This window comes from Chrysemys picta, chromosome 6 (genome assembly GCF_011386835.1).
Source record: "Chrysemys picta bellii isolate R12L10 chromosome 6, ASM1138683v2, whole genome shotgun sequence".
Taxonomy (NCBI): Eukaryota; Metazoa; Chordata; order Testudines; family Emydidae; genus Chrysemys; species Chrysemys picta.
Genome location: NC_088796.1, coordinates 59,056,487 through 59,075,453, shown reverse-complemented (window position 1 = coordinate 59,075,453; position 18,967 = coordinate 59,056,487). Strand labels below are relative to the sequence as shown.

The 18,967-nt window shown below is 42.9% G+C and overlaps 1 protein-coding gene across 8 annotated transcripts in view; it reads left to right on the top strand.

Annotated features, from left to right (window-relative positions):
* The window catches only part of KIAA0825 (KIAA0825 ortholog), a 419,242-nt gene that overhangs the window by 170,442 nt on the left and 229,833 nt on the right, over positions 1 to 18,967 (top strand). For 7 of the 8 annotated variants that reach the window (XM_005306902.5, XM_065550182.1, XM_065550179.1 and 4 more), the window contains one exon: positions 123 to 305. In XM_005306902.5, the coding sequence (XP_005306959.2) occupies positions 123 to 305 (183 nt within the window). Of the gene's footprint in view, positions 1 to 122; positions 306 to 9,194; positions 9,787 to 10,724; positions 11,339 to 18,967 lie in introns of those variants that run through there. The other variant, XR_010588808.1, reaches the window with a different exon arrangement.

The window sequence follows — 18,967 nt, the reverse complement described above, 5'->3', positions numbered from 1 at the left end:
CAGCCATTTCAAATAAGGAGTTTGTATTTTCTGTATGGTAGGAAAGTGCATTGATAACTCAGATGAGATTTCACCATCAGACTACTTCCATGGCTGACATTTTCACCCTTTCTTCCCAACAGAATTGATGTCACAGCGATTTTAGTAACTACTGAAAATATGCTGTGGTCAGCTTGCTGCTCAGTGCAGGAACTTTTGAATCCACATAAAGACAAAGATGCCAAGATCTATAAAATACACAACCACTGCAACAATCTGCTCTCTGCACTTGCCATTTTAACTGCACCTTTGAAGAATCTGTATGAGTAAGTATGAGGGTAATATTTTAATACAAGGTAAAATTGACCATATAGCTTATTTAACTTGCAAGTGAAAGGTAGATGGTCCATGAGACAATTTTTTGGTTAAAATGTAAATGGAACCCAAACTCTGGACACAGTTTGAGAACCACTGCTTTAGATACTTGATTGGTGTCTTGAATTAGGTTTGTATTCTAAGACTATTGAAGTCAATGAGATTCTTTCCATCAAGTTTAATGGGATTTGAATCAAGCATACTTTTCCATAGATTCATAAAAGCTGGAACAGATCATCCAGTTTGATCTCCTACATAACATTGGGCATAGAACGTAACTTAGTGATTCCTCCAATAAGTGCAAATTTCTTGTTGAACTAGAGCATATCTTTTTAGAAAGATATATTTTCTTGATTTAAAGGCTTTAGTGATGAAGAATCCACTGTATTCCTTGCAAGTTAATCACTCTCACTGTTACAAACTTGCACCTTATTTCCATAAAGAATTTTTCTAACTTCAGCTTCCAGCCATTGTATCTTCTCAAGTCTTTGTCTGCTAAAAGCCCTCCACTCCTAGAAATATTTTTCTCATACTTCTGGAATTACTGGACTTCTTGAAATAATTAATTGAACTGATTCTCTGATTACATGACACATAGGAAGCTGATGTGCTTCAGTAAGTCTCAAATATATTTGTAAAGAACAAGTGTATACAAAGCTTAATCTTAGGAGAATATATCTATAGAAGTCACAAGTGCAACCAAAACAGGACTTGGCATAGACTGATGTTACATATGAGTTATGCCATTGCCTTCAGTGGGGCCAGGATTTAATGGAGATTGTTTTGTGTAAGAGCCAGATATTAAAGTGAGATCCCAAATTATGAAAAAAAAAATAGCTGAGAGCCTGTGAGTCTGGTCTTCATTTTATTACATGAGGAGACAACTATGGGAAAAAATAGGAGGAGGGAGTCCTGATCTTTGTCTGTGTATGTCGGGTCTTCTAACTAGAGTGGTTCTTTTATCACTTGTGAGGTTGTTGTAACATCTAAATGTTGTGTCCTCAAAAACAGAATGTAGTCTATCCCTTTTAGCTGCTGTATGCCGTTCTGCTAATTCCTATTGTTTACAGATTTTTCTTGTATCCTGAGTTACAAAGAGTGACTTACTAATTTGAAAAATCAGAGAAGTCTAACAGAAAGGGGCAATAAAGAGAGAATGGAAAGGACTAGCTTGTATTTGGAATTTTACATACTGTGTTTCAAAATCACAAAAAACTCCAATGTTTTAGGCATGTAATAAATCTCAGTGTAGTAAACTGATTTGCTTTAGATAAAAAAACTCTATGTTCAGAGATAAAGGTGTCACAGATCCTTCCTGGCCAGTCACAAGGACTACTATGTAGGATATCCCCAGGGTATTTCAAGCCCTTTGAGCCTGAATGAAGTTCAGCCAGTACCCCAATCTTGGGGAACCTAGGCATGCTGTCAGGGTGCAGAGCTATCTGGCACTCCTGCACTCTGAGTGCTGGAACCTTAGCCACCAAACACTTAGCCACTGTGAGTGCAGTGCTGACGCTTCAGACTCCCCACTCCCAGAACTCCTCCCAAAGGTGTGAAGCTTCTGGTTTACAGTTTAACTCTTTCAGGGTCATATAGTACTTGTGAAACAGCCAATACACACACACTTTGTACAATCTAACAATGTTATGCTCTTAACAAATTAAGCAGAAGAGAATACCGATCACATAAAACATCCTAAACGCAATGTCCCTTACTTTCTAGCTCACCCTTCCCTTGTGACTCCTTGGGGGAGCATCTGGGTTCAGGAAGGCAGGCAGGCAGGCAACTTATATATCCCCTCCTCATGGAGGCTGTTGCATGCTAGCTATCAGGGGGTAGCCGTGTTAGTCTGTATCTACAAAAACAACAAGGAGTCTGGTGGCACCTTAAAGACTAACATATTTATTTGGGCATAAGCTTTCATGAGTAAAAACCTCACTTCTTCGGATGCATAGAGTGAAAGTTACAGATGCAGGCATTATATACTGACACATGGAGAGCAGGGAGTTACTTCGCAAGTGGAGAACCAGTGTTGACAGGGCCAATTCAATCAGGGTGGATGTAGTCCACTCCCAATAATAGATGAGGAGGTGTCAATTCCAGGAGAGGAAAAGCTGCTTCTGTAATGAGCCAGCCACTCCCAGTCCCTATTCAAGCCCAGATTAATGGTGTTGAATTTGCAAATGAATTTTAGTTCTGCTGTTTCTCTTTGAAGTCTGTTTCTGAAGTTTTTTTGTTCAATGATAGTGACTTTTAAATCTGTAATAGAATGACCAGGGAGATTGAAGTGTTCACTTACTGGCTTATGTATGTTACCATTCCTGATGTCCGATTTGTGTCCATTTATTCTTTTGTGGAGGGACTGTCCGGTTTGGCCAATGTACATGGCAGAGGGGCATTGCTGGCACATGATGGCATATATAACATTAGTGGATGTGCAGGTGAATGAGCCCTTGATGGTGTGGCTGATGTGGTTGGGTCCTCTGATGCCGTTGCCAGAGTAGATATGGGGACAGAGTAGGCAACGAGGTTTGCTACAGGGATAGGTTCCTGGGTTGGTGTTTCTGTGGTGTGGTGTGTAGTTGCTGGTGAGTATTTGCTTCAGGTTGGGGGGTTGTCTGTAAGCGAGGACTGGCCTGCCTCCCAAGGTCTGTGAGAGTGAGGGATCATTTTCCAGGATAGGTTGTAGATCGTGGATAATGCGCTGGAGAGGTTTTAGCTGGGGGCTGTATGTGATGGCCAGAGGTGTTCTGTTATTGTCCTTGTTGGGCCTGTCCTGTAGTAGGTGATTTCTGGGTACCCGTCTTGCTCTGTCAATCTGTTTCCTCACTTCCCCAGGTGGGTTTTGTAGTTTTACGAATGCTTGATAAAGATCTTGTAGGTGTTTGTCTCTGTCTGAGGGGTTGGAGCAAATTCGGTTGTATCTTAGGGCTTGGCTGTAGACAATGGATCGTGTGATGTGTCTTGGATGGAAGTTGGAGGCATGTAGGTACGTATAGCGGTCAGTAGGTTTCCGGTATAGGGTGGTGTTTATGTGACCATCACTTATTTGTACTGTAGTGTCCAGGAAGTGGCTCTCTTGTGTGGACTGGTCCAGGCTGAGGTTGATGGTGGGGTGGAAATTGTTGAAGTCCAGGTGGAATTCTTCAAGTGCCTCCTTTCCGTGGGTCCATATGATGAAGATGTCATCAATGTAGCGCAAGTAGAGGAGGGGCACTAGGGGACGAGAGCTGAGGAAGCGTTGTTCTAAGTCAGCCATAAAAATGTTGGCATACTGTGGGGCCATGTGGGTACCCATAGCAGTGCCACTGACTTGAAGGTATAAGTTGTCCCCAAATCTGAAGTGGTTGTGGGTGAGGATGCTAGCTAGTCTCTCTCCTTCATGGGGGCCTTATCTAGCGTCTGGGACCTTGCTCTTTCCTGCCCCACACTTCCTGCCCCTGTCTTAATCTCATGCAAAATGACTCCCCCCTTATCCATTCCTCACCCCCCCCCCCACCTCCCGTGAGTCCATTTATAGACTCCTTCTAGAGTCACCTGCTTCTTTTGTTCTGCCTTTTTGGTGATTTTCCATTACTTCCAAACCCCACCCTCCCTTCAGACAAAAGGAGGAAGTGTCTTCTCCCAGGTAGAGCATACCTATTGTCCCAAGGTGTTTTACTTTGAATACACAATCATTGAGTGCCAATCACTCACCATTGTCTCTCCCAGGTCATGACATGCTAATTCATGATGGATCCACATATTTATACGTTTTCAATGACACAATGATTTCATGATACAATTTCATAAAATTATCCAAAATTCAGAAGTGGTACAGACAGAACTCCCACTTCATCACAGATGGGTCATCATGAAAATAAGGCCCTTTGCAAATCACAAAGCTCACAGATTTCATGTGTTGGCTATGGTGAAAATATCAAATTTCATGGTTTGTCACAGATTTATAGAAAAATGTTAAAACTGAAATTATATATGTAGCAAATGATCATTAAAGATTATATTTTTGTGACGGCTAAAGAAGGTGATTTGCTGAACCATGCATTCTTAGATCTTTATTCTTAAAATTAGATGAGATCTCAGATCTGGATAGTTTTCTATATTGTGTGTTGCACTGCAGCTAGTATACTCTCAATAAACGTAACCCACTAATGACAGTCAAGATTACATAAAAAGTTAACATGCTGAGTTTGTTTATTAAATTCCCTGAGTTTGTTAGTCAATGATGTGTACATATTTTACAAGATGAAAAAAAAAAGTTTTCCCATTAACCAAATTAGAGGTTATGCATAATTTGAAATAAAAGAATATTGATCTCACATCAGTTTTCTTTATTGTCATGGCTGTATAATGAAAATGTCCATATGTTAGGTAGTTTCTAATTCATTCTCCAAAAAACTTGGATAAAATTAATTGTAAGGGAAGCAATAGATAGAAAAAGCAGACATGACTAATTTTTGCAAACCTAAATTGATTTTTGTCAATACATCATCTGAATCTCATAAGAGCAGGACACACAGAAGATCTCACAAATGACTACTTCTATGTTTCTATCAGAAAATCTCTGAGAAAATGCCTCTGCATTGCTCTTCTGGGAAATGTCTGTTGGGGCATGAAATATGAACATAAGAACATAAGAATGGCCATACTGGGTCAGACCACAGGTCCATCCAGCCCAGTATCCTGTCTACTGACAGTGGCCAATGCCAGGTGCCCCAGAGGGAGTGAACCTAACATGTAATGATAAAGTGATTTTTCTCTTGCCATCCATCTCCACCCTCTGACAAACAGAGGATAGGGACACCATTCCTTACCCATCCTGGCTAATAGCCATTAATGACAAACAGAGGTTAGGGAAAGAGGCTATGGTCTGCGGTAGTTTGCAAAATACTTATCACTTGTAACCTATTTGCTAAGGAAGGAAACATTTCAATTGGTCTAATACCTGTCCAAGATTTTTGTGCAATAAAGATGAAAACAAAGTACATATCCAACATCCACTGTGCTCTAAAATATTAATTGCTAAGATAAGACATATTAATTCCACCCTCTGACAATATATAAACCTTTCGAATTCTTAGTTTCAGCTGTGGTTCCCTAATTCTAAATCCTCCATCTTGTCCCACAGGCAACTAGAACATCAGGTTGTTGCAGACATAGACTGCGGACAGCCTTCAGAAATCAATGTTAATATAGATTTTAAAAGGACAATTAATAAAGCTTTTCCGTTTAAATTAATTGGATTCCAGTAACAAAGAAATACACAATAAACCTGTAAAGTATTAGTGTTGAATTGTTGGGAAATTGAAGGAGAACGATTATCCCATACACTAACCTGGTTCCCATTCCACCAAATGAAAACTGATCACTTTTATATGACACTGTAATTGAAAATCTAGCTATAGACATCAGATCACAAAAATATACTGGGAATTCAAAAAGGAAGCTCTGTTTGCAGATAACCTGATGATTTATCTGAGCTCTCCTTAGAAAACCACACATTTCTTATGCGAGCTACAGAAAAAGGCAGTGTTTAGATCCCAAAAACAATGTGTGTGAATCAGTGCCCCCATAGCTCTGTTAAAAAAACAGAATCCCACAGAAAACCAAAAAACAGATTTCTAGTTAGAGTGGACACCACCTGATTTTAAATAGTATGGACTAAAAGTAAACATCAGTTTTATTTTCTAATGAAATATACCACACCACTACAGAAAATACAAACACATTTAGTCAAATAGTATTGTCTCCTTCTTAAACTTTGAGATCATATCCATCACATTACAATGGTCATTTTCTACAACTATTATATCCATTTGAAATTTTACCCATTTTTAGTCTCTCTCACAAAAAATCCTAAAAAAAAAAAAAATCACAAATCACTCCTGTCAAAAACATCACAAAAGTTTGTTCAATTTTCTTAAACAACCCTTAAGAGAGAGAGGAGGTGTATCTCTCCTTTATTGAAGGTTATACATTTATGCAACATCCTTAAGGACAATACAAGAATGGCAACATTATGACTTTCACAATTACCAAGGCCCCAGTTTGTAACATAAAATTATTATTTAATTAAGCATCCTAGTCTTTTGTACTAAGCAAGACTATGTGCTGTTGCCAGACTTAATCTAAGCCTGATACCTCTCACCTTTCCCCACAAGGAAGATTGGTCTAATCAGGGTGGTATTGATGGCAGAACATTGTCTCCGAGCCAGTTGTCCAGTAGTTGGGTTGTATGAATTCCAAGCGGTCACTGGAAATAGCATCCTAAGAAATGTCATTTTCAGGAATTAAAGATACTTAAGGTTTTGTCTTAGGTTGGTCAAGTATAACAAAAATACATGGTTGAGAAAGAAAATAATCCTGTATGTTTCTTTTGAAGAGTGAGTTTAGGGCAGATTCTCTCCTGTGCCAGAGCTCTCTGATCCTTGTGGCCAGCCCCAACTGCATCACCACTTAGAACTGTGGCAGGAAGATCTAACATCTGGTTTAAGATCTTTAATAGATCCTACACCAGTGGAGGTTGGTGGAGCAAAGCAGAACTCTGCTATGGCCATTACGCACCTCTAGCACACTGCCCATGCCAGGAGTGGTGGGGTGGCAGGCACAGAGCCCACACCCAGTATAGTTATGCCAACATCGAGTTTCCCCATGCCAGGGGAATTCTCTGCTGGCGATTTGACAAACCTCTCAAAAGAAAAATTGGCACTGAATTATTAAAGCATTATTAGATTCTCTTTTTATCGCTAACTGGCCACTACAGAAATTTTTTTAATGTTCACACACAAAAATTTCACATCAGAATTTAACATGATCCTTTGGAAGTTTATTAGATGAAAATATTAAGTGTTTCCAGAAGTATGGAACAAAGATTTGGATATACTGATTCAAGATCGCTTGACAAAGGCTAAGTATACATTACATAAATCCTTGCTTGGTTATATCCACCATATAACCAAATATAATACTTTATTGCTCACAGATTATATTTCACTTTTACAGTCACTGCTAAGATTGTCAAAGATGCCAACAAAACTGCTGTACATGTCTTATTGTTCCTAGGGCCATATTATATCATTATGTATGGGAGTAACCTGTTTTTAATAATTTATTTGCTCAGGTTCACAAATAATATTGGACTATGACTGGAAAAGCTACACCTTTTATCACATCATTATATGTAGTAGACATAAACATGAGTATGACTAGTGATAGGGACAATGTGGACATGAACTTTTTTATTGATTGCAAAGAAAATAACATTGAGTTTCTGAATATCAGATGTAACCCAAGCTTGGAAATTTGGTGACTACTTAACTAATTATTAAATGTTAATAAATATGGCATATTGTCTACATTAAGGCAGTAGCACAATAAATTCTGTGAGACGTTATTCATGCATTCAATACAAAGCATTATAAGCAGAGCTGGTAGCACCACCTATTATTAAAGTTTCTCAATACTTCCCATGATAAGATCTTGTATTCAGTTGCTTATAACTTTGCAGAGCTTTAGCTGTTTCTGCTGAAATTTTGTATGCCAGATGTCTGTCTCAGGTTGAACTGTTCTGGGAAATATAAGCCAAAATAATTCAGCCATTTCCGAGAACAAAGCTAAGGGAATATACATTATTTTGCCCATGATAAGAATTTTTCAGACCATTTATTTGAATGCTCTAGCATCCATATGCTTTGGAGGAAGGACTTGAAATTTAGCGATATGTCCTTTGCCATTTCTGTGAAAATCTGCTCAAATATATATACCCAACTTATAAGCTTTTGAAAATCATAGTTTGCACATATTCAGTAGAGATTTCTTTGATTTTAACAGCTAAAGTCTCCAAAGATTCCAGCTTCACTGAGCATGTTCCACACCTTAACACTCTTACACGTGACCAGATTACATATGCACCATTCCCACAGAACAACTGAGCATGCTCCAGCACAAGGCTACCAGGGCTCAGAGGGTATGTCTACATAGCAAAGAAAAATCTTCCTGGAGGGTCCTAGAGCCCAGGCTCCAGCCTGCTCTTGGAAGTCTACACTGCAGTGATACAGCCCTGCAGCCCAAGCCCCACGAGCCTGAGTCAGCTAGAACAGGTCAGCTGTGGGTGTCTAGTTGCTGTGCAGACATACCCAGAGGGACTTTTGCTGCAATTGCTACTCCTAGATGCTCCGAGACAGAGTGGGGTGGTGCTGGTCTGAGCACCAGAACTAAGAGCAGGGAGCCTGTCTTTCCGGTGCTTTCAATGATCCCCTTGGTGGCACCCAGGCAGCGTCGAGGAGGAAGGAGTCTGATTTGAATGCAGAGGGCAAAAATGCCAGACCAGGGAGAGGGAAAGGAGTAGATTGGAACATGGAGTCTGGTGAGAATGGAGTGGGGGAAGTAAATGTGAATGGGAACAGTAGAGGAAAGACTGGGAGCTGGGGGACACTAGGATTGGCTGGGCAAGGAGACTGGGAGATGGAGGGAGGCCTTCTGGAACTGGTTTAGCTAGAACACTGAGGCCTGGTCTACACTACGAGTTTAGGTTGACTTTAGCAGCGTTAAATCGAACTAAGCCTGGACACGTTCACACGACGAAGCCCTTTCTTTCGACTTAAAGGGCCCTTTAAACCGGTTTCTTTACTCCACCTTCGCCGAGGGGATTAGCGATAAAATCGGCCTTAGCGGGTCGGAATTGGGGTAGTGTGGACGGAATTCGATGTTATTGGCCTCCGGGAGCTATCCCACAGTGCTTCATTGTGACCGCTCTGGACAGCACTCTCAACTCAGATGCACTGACCAGGTAGACAGGAAAAGCCCTGCGAATGTTTGAATTTCATTTCCTGTTTGCCCAGCGTGGAGAGCACAGGTGACCACGCAGAGCTCATCAGCACATGATGGAGTCCCAGGATCGCAAAAGAGCTCCATCGTGGACCGAACGGGAGGTACGGGATCTGCTCGCCATATGGGGAGATGAATCAGTGCTAGCTGAACTCCGTAGCAGTAAACGAAATGGCAAAATATTAGAAAAGGTCTCCAAGGCCATGAAGGACAGAGGCCATAACAGGGATGCACAGCAGTGCCGTGTGAAAATTAAGGAGCTAAGGCAAGCCTACCACAAAGCCAGACAGGCAAACGGAAGGTCCGGGGCAGAGCCGCAAACATGCCGCTTCTACGCGGAGCTGCATGCCATGCTAAGGGGTGCAGCCACCACTACCCCAACCATGTGCTATGACTCCGTCACTGGAGAAACACACAGGGAAGCGGGTTTGGGGTACGAGGAAGATGAGGATGAAGATAATGTAGATAGCTCACAGTAGCAAGGAAGCGGAGAAACCGGTTTCCCCAACAGCCAGGATATGTTTATCACCCTGGACCTGGAGCCAGTAACCCCCGAACTCACCCAAGGCGTGCTCCCAGACCCTGAGGGCACACGGGGGACCTCTGGTGAGTGTACCTTTGTAAATATTACACATGGTTTAAAAGCAAGTGTGTTTAATGATTTATGATTAATTTGCCCTGGCAATCGCGGCCAGTACAGCTACTGGAAAAGTCTGTTAACGTGTATGGGGATGGAGCGGAAATCCTCCAGGGACATCTCCAGAAAGCTCTCCTTCATGTACTCCCAAAGCCTTTGCAAAAGGTTTCTGGGGAGGGCTGCCTTATCCCATCCGCTATGGTAGGACACTTTACCACGCCAGGCCAGTAGCATGTAGTCTGGAATCATTGCATAACAAACCATGGCAGCGTATGGTCCCAGTGTTTGCTGGCATGCAGACAACATCCATTCCTTATCGCTCTTTGTTATCCTCAGGAGAGTGATATCATTCACGGTCACCTGGTTGAAATGGGGCGATTTTATTAAGGGGACATTCAGAGGTGCCCGTTCCTGCTCTGCTGAACAGAAATGTTCCCCGCTGTTAGCCACGCGGTGGGGGGCGGGGGGAGGGGTGAAGTGATCATCCCCGATAATTGGGTGTGGGGGAGAGGGGGGTTAGTTGGGTTTGTGCTGCATGTTAACCCAGAAACCGCAGCCCCTCCTTTTACATTGCAAACCCATTTTAAATGGCCAACCCAACGAGTGCTTGGTATGGGAAATGAGGGCGCTACTGTTTGAAACCATTCCCACATGTTAAGAAGGTTAAAAAAGCCAAAAGACTGTGGCTTACCATGGCTGCCTGCAAGCCGAAATCTGTTGCCTGGCACTGCGTGAGTGATCTCTCACACCAAACCGGCAGGCCCTCAATATAAGAGGAAAAATGCGACCTTGTAACAAAAGCACATGTGCTGTGTAATGTGAACAGCAAAATTTAACGTGAAAGAGTGTACCCATTGTTCTCTAAAATGTGTCTTTTTTTAACCACCTCTCCCTTCTCCTCCACCAGCTGCAAATATTTCTCCTTCACAGAGGCTAGTGAAGATTAGAAGGAGAAAACGGCGGACTCGGGATGACATGTTCACGGAGCTCCAGATGTCCTGCCATGCTGAAAGAGCACAGCAGAATGCGTGGAGGCAGTCAATGTCAGACTACAGAAAAGCACAGTATGAATGAGAGGAGAGATGGCGGGCTGAATCGCGGGATGAACAGAGCAAGTGGCGGGCTGAAGATGATAGGTGGCGTCAGCTTGCAGATAGAAGGCAAGAGTCGATGCTCCGGCTGCTGGAGCATCAAACTGATATGCTCCAGCGTATGGTTGAGCTGCAGGAAAGGCAGCAGGAGCAGAGACCGCCGCTACAGCCCCTGTGTAACCAACAGCCCTCCTCCCCAAGTTCCATAGCCTCCTCACCCAGATGCCCAAGAACACGGTGGGGGGGCCTCCGGCCACCCAGTCACTCCACCCCAGATGATTGCCCGAGCATCAGAAGGCTGGCCTTCAATAAGAGTTAAAGTTTTAAACTGCAGTGTGTCCTTTTCCTTCCCTCCTCCTGCACCCATCCCAGGCTACCTTGGCAATTATCCCCCTCGTTGTGTGATGAATTAATAAAGAATGCATGAATGTGAAGTAACAATGACTTTATTGCCTCTGCAAGTGGTGCTCGAAGGGGAAGGGGAGGGTGGGGTGGTTGGTTTACAGGGAAGTAGAGTGAACTGGGTGGGCGGGTGGGGCGGAGGGTTCATCAAGGAGAAACAAACAGAAGTTTCACACCGTAGCCTGGCCAGTCACAAAACTTGTTTTCAAATCTTCTTTGATGTGCACCGCGCCCTGCTGTGCTCTTCTAACCGCCCTGGTGTCTGGCTGCACGTAATCAGCAGCCAGGCGATGTGCCTCAACCTCCCACCCCGCCATAAATGTCTCCCCCTTACTCTCACAGATATTGTGGAGCACACAGCAAGCAGCAATAACAATGGGGATATTCTTTTCGCTGAGGTCTGAGCGAGTCAGTAAGCTGCGCCAGCATGCTTTTAAATGTCCAAATGCACATTCCACCACCATTCGGCACTTGCTCAGCCTGTAGTTGAACAGGTCCTGACTACTGTCCAGGCTGCCTGTGTACGGCTTCATGAGCCATGGCATTAAGGGATAGGCTGGGTCCCCAAGGATAACTATAGGCATTTCAACATCCCCAACGATTATTTTCTGGTCCGGGAAGAAAGTCCCTTCCTCCAGCTTTCGAAACAGACCAGAGTGCCTGAAGACGCGAGCATCATGTACCTTTCCCAGCCATCCCACGTTGATGTTGGTGAAACGTCCCTTGTGATCCACCAGGGCTTGCAGCAGCATTGAAAAGTACCCCTTGCGGTTTATGTACTCGGTGGCTTGGTGCTCCGGTGCCAAGATAGGGATATGGGTTCCGTCTATCGCCCCACCACAGTTTGGGAATCCCATTGCAGCAAAGCCATCCACTATGTCCTGCACGTTTCCCAGAGTCACTACCCTTGATATCACCAGGTCTTTGATTGCCCTGGCAACTTGGATCACAGCAGCCCCCACAGTAGATTTGCCCACTCCAAATTGATTCCCGACTGACCGGTAGCTGTCTGGCGTTGCAAGCTTCCCCAGGGCTATTGCCACTCGCTTCTCAACTGTGAGGGCTGCTCTCATCCTGGTATTCTGGCGCTTCAGGGCAGGGGAAAGCAAGTCACGAAGTTCCATGAAAGTGCCCTTACGCATGCGAAAGTTTCGCAGCCACTGGGAATCGTCCCACACCTGCAGCACGATGCGGTCCCACCAGTCTGTGCTTGTTTCCCGGGCCCAGAATCGGCGTTCCACGGTATCAACCTGCCCCAGTAATGATTTGCATATTGCTGGGGCCTGTGCCTTGTGAGAGATCTATGTCTATGTCAATTTCCTCATTACTCTCGTCGCCGCGCTGCAATCGCCTCCTCGGCTGGTCCTGGTTTTGCTTTGGCATGTCCTGGCTCTGCATATACTCCAGGACAATGCGTGTGGTGTTCATAGTGCTCATAATTGCCGCGGTGATCTGAGCAGGCTCCATGATCCCAGTGCTATGGCGTCTGGACTGAAAAAAGGCACGAAACTAGTATCTGACGGACGGAGGGATGGAGGGAGGGGCGAGTGACGACATGGCATACAGGTACAGGGAATTAAAATCAACAAAGGTGGCTGTGCATCAGGGAGAAACACAAACAACTGTCACACAGAATGGCCCCCCACCCCCAAAGATTGAACTCAAAATCCTGGGTTTAGGAGGCCATTGATTTCACGGAGGGAGGGGGAAGCAAGTGAATACAGAACAAATCTGTTTTTTACATCTTAAGCTGGCAGACGACGGTGCAGCATGACTGATAGCCCTCGGCATCTTCTGGGTGCTTGGCAGAAAATAGCATACTACGACTGATAGCCGTCATCGTCGAGACTGCCCAGGTGCCCATGATTGACAGCCACTGCAGTACGATGACGACGGATACCAGTCGTAATATATCATCTTCTACCAAAAGGCAAGGGGCTGCTACTGTGTGCAATTCAGCCCCACGTCTGCCAGCCCCACGTCTGCCAGCACCCAGATCGCCGATGAAGGCTACCAGTCATACTGCACCGTCTACTGCCAAAAGGCAATTAGCTGCTGCTGTGTAGCAATGCAGTACCACGTCTGCCGGCACCCAGAGGACATATGGTGACGGTGAGCTGAGCTGAGCTGAGCGGGCTCCATGCTTGGCGTGGTATGTAGTCTGCACAGGTAACGCAGGTAAAAAGGCGTGAATCGATTGTCTGCCGTTGCTCTGACGGAGGGGGAGGTGCCTGATGACATGTACCCAGAACCTCCCGCGACACAGTTTTGCATCATTCAGGCATTGGGATCTCAACCCAGAATTCCAATGGACGGCGGAGACTGCGGGAACTATGGGATAGCTACCCATAGTGCAACGCTCCGGAAGTCGACGCTAGCCTCAGTACTGTGGACGCGGTCTGCCGACTTAATGCACTTAGAGCATTTTATGTGGGGACACACACAATCGGCTGTATACAACCAATTTCTATAAAACCGGCTTCTATAAATTCGACCTAATTTCGTAGTGTAGACATACCCTGAGACTGGGAACCATGGGAGTAGGAGGTGGGGGGGGTGGGAATCAGTGAGGTAAACAGGGTGATTGGGATTCAGTTGGTTGGGGGATAGAATGCTGAAATCAATAATGAGCAAGTTGGAGAAGAAGAGACTGGCAGGGCTGGATTTCCAATTAGGCACAGTAGGCACGTGCCTACGGGCACCAGCGTTCTAGGGTCATCTAAAAGTTAAAAGTGGGTTAAAAGTTCCATTTTTGATGGAAAACATGAAGATCAGCTGTAGTGGGGTGGGGGAGCACTGAAGATGCTGTGCATAGGGGTGCATAAGGTGTAAATCTGGCCCTGGAGACTGGGACTGTCTGGAGAAGGAGACTGGGACTAGGAACTAGAGGGAGGAGAATGGGGACGTGGGGAGGCAAGAGAGATCTGACAAGGAACTTGTGGGGACTGGCAAAGGAACTGGGGAAGAGACTGATACTGCATCAGAAACCTGAAGAGGGAGACTGGGAGCCAGTTGGAGTGGCGGGGGAGGAGAGAGACAGATAGGCCAAGGAACTGGTAGGAGGATCTGTGACTGTCTGAGAAAGGAGACTGGGGCTGAATTTGGGGAGAGGGAGAGAATGGAGGTTGGGGGAAAATTAGGACTTGGAAAAGAGCCCAGCGGATTGACTGGGCAAGGAAACTGGGATTAGGATGAGATGCCTGAGGGGGTGGAGACTGGGACTAAAGGCTTGTAACAGGGACAGGTTGGGTGGGGGACGGGGCAAAAGAGATCAGGCTTGAGGAAAACTGACAGAAGAATCTTTGCCCACTGGAGTATACTCCCCTCTAGAGTTGAATGGAACTCAGGATTCCTGAATTTCACCATTCCTCTGCTGTCAGCAAATATCTGTGAAATCTGCTTGCAAATGGTGTGTCTCATTGACTTCTATTTCTGGTCCAACTATAGAGGATGGCTCCTGTTGCTGTCAGATACCTCATTAGCTCAAATAGCAGAGGTCTGTGCAGTGATTCTAAAGGTTCCAACCCTGCTGATGAACCCTGTGAGTGTCAATATGATGCCAAATGATGGAATTTGTGTATTCAGTCTGCTTTTTAAAAAAACATAGTAAATACCATAAATACAGACTGGACTTCTGGAGACTTATTGGCAATTGTTTTTAAAACGTACAAAATCTGTCAAACATTAGACAATCAAATTAATCAAAAATAATCCAGATAGGGAGTTGTGGGTCTCAAACCATGCACAACAGAATTTTATCCTTTATGGGTAAACCTTTCAGTCTTCAAAAGTTGTTTCAGACATTCAGCATGTCTCAGGAGGCTCTCAACAATTTACAGGATTGAACCCAAAGACAGTTTGTATCCTCGAAATAGTTTGAAGAACACTTTTACCATTCTACAGATTACCATGAAATGCAAGATTTATAAATTATATTTTCCTAGTAGAGTAGAATTTCATTTAAATGAACTCTATAAACTTCTTATCCAGTTCATTAGCTGCAGTTCAAAATGATCTGGTTAAACAAAAATTCAGTCAATCTAGCAGCAGAGGGAGGAACATTTTTCTTCTCTTTCTTCTGAGCTTCCAACTATTGCAACACTAAAACCAGTTCCAGACACACGGGATAATTCTTCATGGATTATCCTCTTAGAATGTAAAAAAACCCAAATACAATGCAACCTGCCTGCCTCTAAACTTCATTCCAGTGGGTCCACCATGTTACAAAGTGACCAAGCCACATCACAGCAATTTAACATGAACAATTTGACAAAATGATGTATTTAACATCCCATACCCAAGTGATAGTAATAACCATTGTATTTCCTTGGAGAGCTGAGATGTGCACTTAAATCAATAAACCACATCAGGGAAGTGGTGTATTCAGCTAAACATTGTCATGATGTTTCGAAACCCTCAGATATGTAGAATTCCCTTCATGCTTTTCACATGACAAGAATTTGCTTTTAGCGAACCTTGGCAGCATGTATATCTTGATAAGGCAGTGGATAACTGGATTTAATTGTACCCTTAATTCCCTCCTCTGCTTACAGAGTAAAATTCTCTCCTATTCAGAAGGCCAGCACAAGGTTTATGTACAATTAAAGTCGCACTTAATCCCTCAAAATAGAGACTGCCCTCTGCGATATACTTAGGGTAGCTCAAAGCGGAGCAGAGTGGTTTTCAGTTGCCTCATGCTGACAAGAAGTCATCAGTTCCCTCTGTTGCTGAAGATGATGAAAAAGATCTAATTGCCCTCCTTCAGATGATTATGTATTAGACATCAGGAGATGCTATTACAAATTAAAAATTCAGGATGATAGCATGACTGCTGAGAGGAGTATTTAGAGATTCCAACTTTTTTCTTTTCTTTTAGCAGTTGGAAGTACCTCTATTTTTTAAGAAAAACAAGTTACAACTCATGCAGCTGCATATTATCCATAATTTTAAATTGTTTAGATTACCAAGTCCTTCAAAATCTACAAGGAAACACCATGTGTATCTTGTAGGCATCTCATCATTTCACACCTGCATTGAGGCTTGCAAGATCAATTCTCACCTTGTCATACTCTAAGAGAGAATAAAACTACTGTAACTTGGGATCTTGCTGTGGTATTAAATACTCTCACAGATGCTATCCAGCACTTTGAGACTATAGGCAGCTGCCTTAATATATCTTATAGTCAAAACAACTTTTCTACTAGCTATTACTATACTTCTGTCAGAAGAGCAGTTGAATTAAACTGTCTGGCACAGAGTTACATTTTCTTTCTGGCAAGAATTACATTGCCAGCAGTGGACACTGAGAACTGCTGGCACCAAAGGATTATTGCATTATTAGCAGACACTTCATTCTTTATAATATTTAAAGATGATGTTACATTTAGACAATGTGCTTCCTTAAAGCAATCACAGGTTTCCACATCAATTTTGAAATCTGCCTAGAAGTTTGCTCTCCCAAACCTCATAACTCAGAATCCAAAAGTCTCTGCCACCTGCTTGACATTAAGAGAGCTCTCAAGGACTGTATTTAACAAACTGCTGTATTCCAAAAATTTCCCCAACAGCTCATATACTACCAGCAGAGAAAATGTGGCCGCTTATTACTACTCAGACTTTATCAATCATGATTTCCATTAAGGAATCCTGTTTTCATCGAAGTAAATAATTGCTATTTCCATTACTGCAGATTCTTTAAGAGGTGTAACAGCCTATTTGGCTAAATTGGGGGGAAAAATTATTTCTATACACAGCTACAGTGAGTAAGAATTTGTCTTGGACATTGCCAGCATTTTAAAACTTCTACAGTTTCCTTGTGAAAATATTTTTATTTTCCTTTACCTACTTTACAATCTTATCTTTATGCTTAGCCTTCAGAAGACTTCATGTGTATTATTGAGGAAGCTTAAATGTTACTGTTGTAATGATCCCTTACCCTTTTGTTGTGTACCCTGCTTGGTATATGCCACCCTTTCCACTCAAAGCTGCTTGATCGTGCTCGCATTATAGTCAGTGGCAAAACGCCTATTGATTTTTTTTTTTAATTGCCACTTTTTCCTAAGAAATTCAAGGTGAGTGTTATGGTTCATTTCCCCGTTCATGGATGAGAGGGTGGATTTTTTTTTTTTAAAGTGTGTGTGGAGTCACTAAAAACTAGGGAGTGACTTCATTAACAATTTGTCTGTATCTCTAAACTTTATCTAGTGGGACTGGAAAAAGGAATTTTAATAGGATAAACTTCAAACAAACAAACAAAAACACCCAAATCTACAAAACATTGGGGTGATGAAGTACCCTAGAGCAGTGGTTCTCAACCAAGGATACATATATCCCAAAGGGTATACGGAGTCTACCAGGGGGTAAATCAACTTATCTAGATATTTGCCTAGTTTTACAACAGGCTACATAAAAAGCACTAGCAAAGTCAGTACAAACTACAATTTCATACAGACAATAACTTGTTTATACTGCTCTATATGCTGAAATGTAAGTACCATATCTATATTCCAATTGATTTATAATTATATGGTAAAAATGAGAAAGTAAGCAATTTTTCAGTAATAGTGTGCTGTGACACTTCTGTATTTTTTGTCTGATTTTGTAAATAGTAGTTTTTAAATGAGGTGAAACTTGGGGGTACACAAGACAAATCAGATTCCTGAAAGGGATACAGTAGTCTGGAAAGGTTGAGAACCACTGCCCTATAGGGAAGGGCTGATCCTTCTTTCTAGATTAAGGAGGCAGAGTCTAGATATGTATAATTAGGTAATAGGAGCGGTGGTCCATAACTGGATTTCCTACGTGCTAACGCAATACAAATAATAAATGTTACCAATAACAACCAGCACTGTTCAGCGTAGAGAATTACAGAATATTATATTACCCCTGAATTTGGAGCATCCCAGGAAAGCTACTATTATGGTGTAGAAGAAAATTTCTGAACTAAATGAGACTATTAAAATAGTTACATTGTTTACCCTAGCCATTGTCCCCAACTAAAGCTCAGATTTTTATTCTGAAAGAAATTTGAAAATTTTAAACAGAAACCAAGTGCTGGCTGCCCTCACTCCTTTTCTTTTAATTTCCTAGGCTTTTTAAAAAAAATATACACACAGTAATGATGTGGCAGTATTTATAATTTCAGTTATTAATTGTTCAAATCAGAGACACATTATGGAAATTTTGGTAGCACTTGAAACAAAGTAGAAGGAAGAAGGAAATTGGTGTGTAATTTCTCCTTAGATATATTGGGCCAAATTCACCCCTGGCGTAACTACATTGAAGTCAGTTCCCAAGATCCTGAACAGCCCTAAGATCACACTTGGCGCAGCTGAGGAAAGAGAAACTACCTTGGTGTAATTTAAAGCAGACTCCAGGCTGCTCTGAGTTATGCCAGCTGTAGCGGTTATATTAGTCTCCCAGGGTTCAGCACCACCTGACTGTGGCATGCCCCCTTCTGTCCCATTTGCCAAGTTAGAGGAGCAGGTGGTGTAAAGCCAGTTTTATGCCAAGCAAAGATTCATTTGTCCCATGAGAATCGTCCCTTATTTGCTGAAGGTGGCTTTAAGTGCCTTTTCACTGCTGGAGCAGTGCAAAGGGCACTTAGCAACAAGGATCTGGCTTAATGGTTTTACATCAGAGAGAAAATGAACCTATC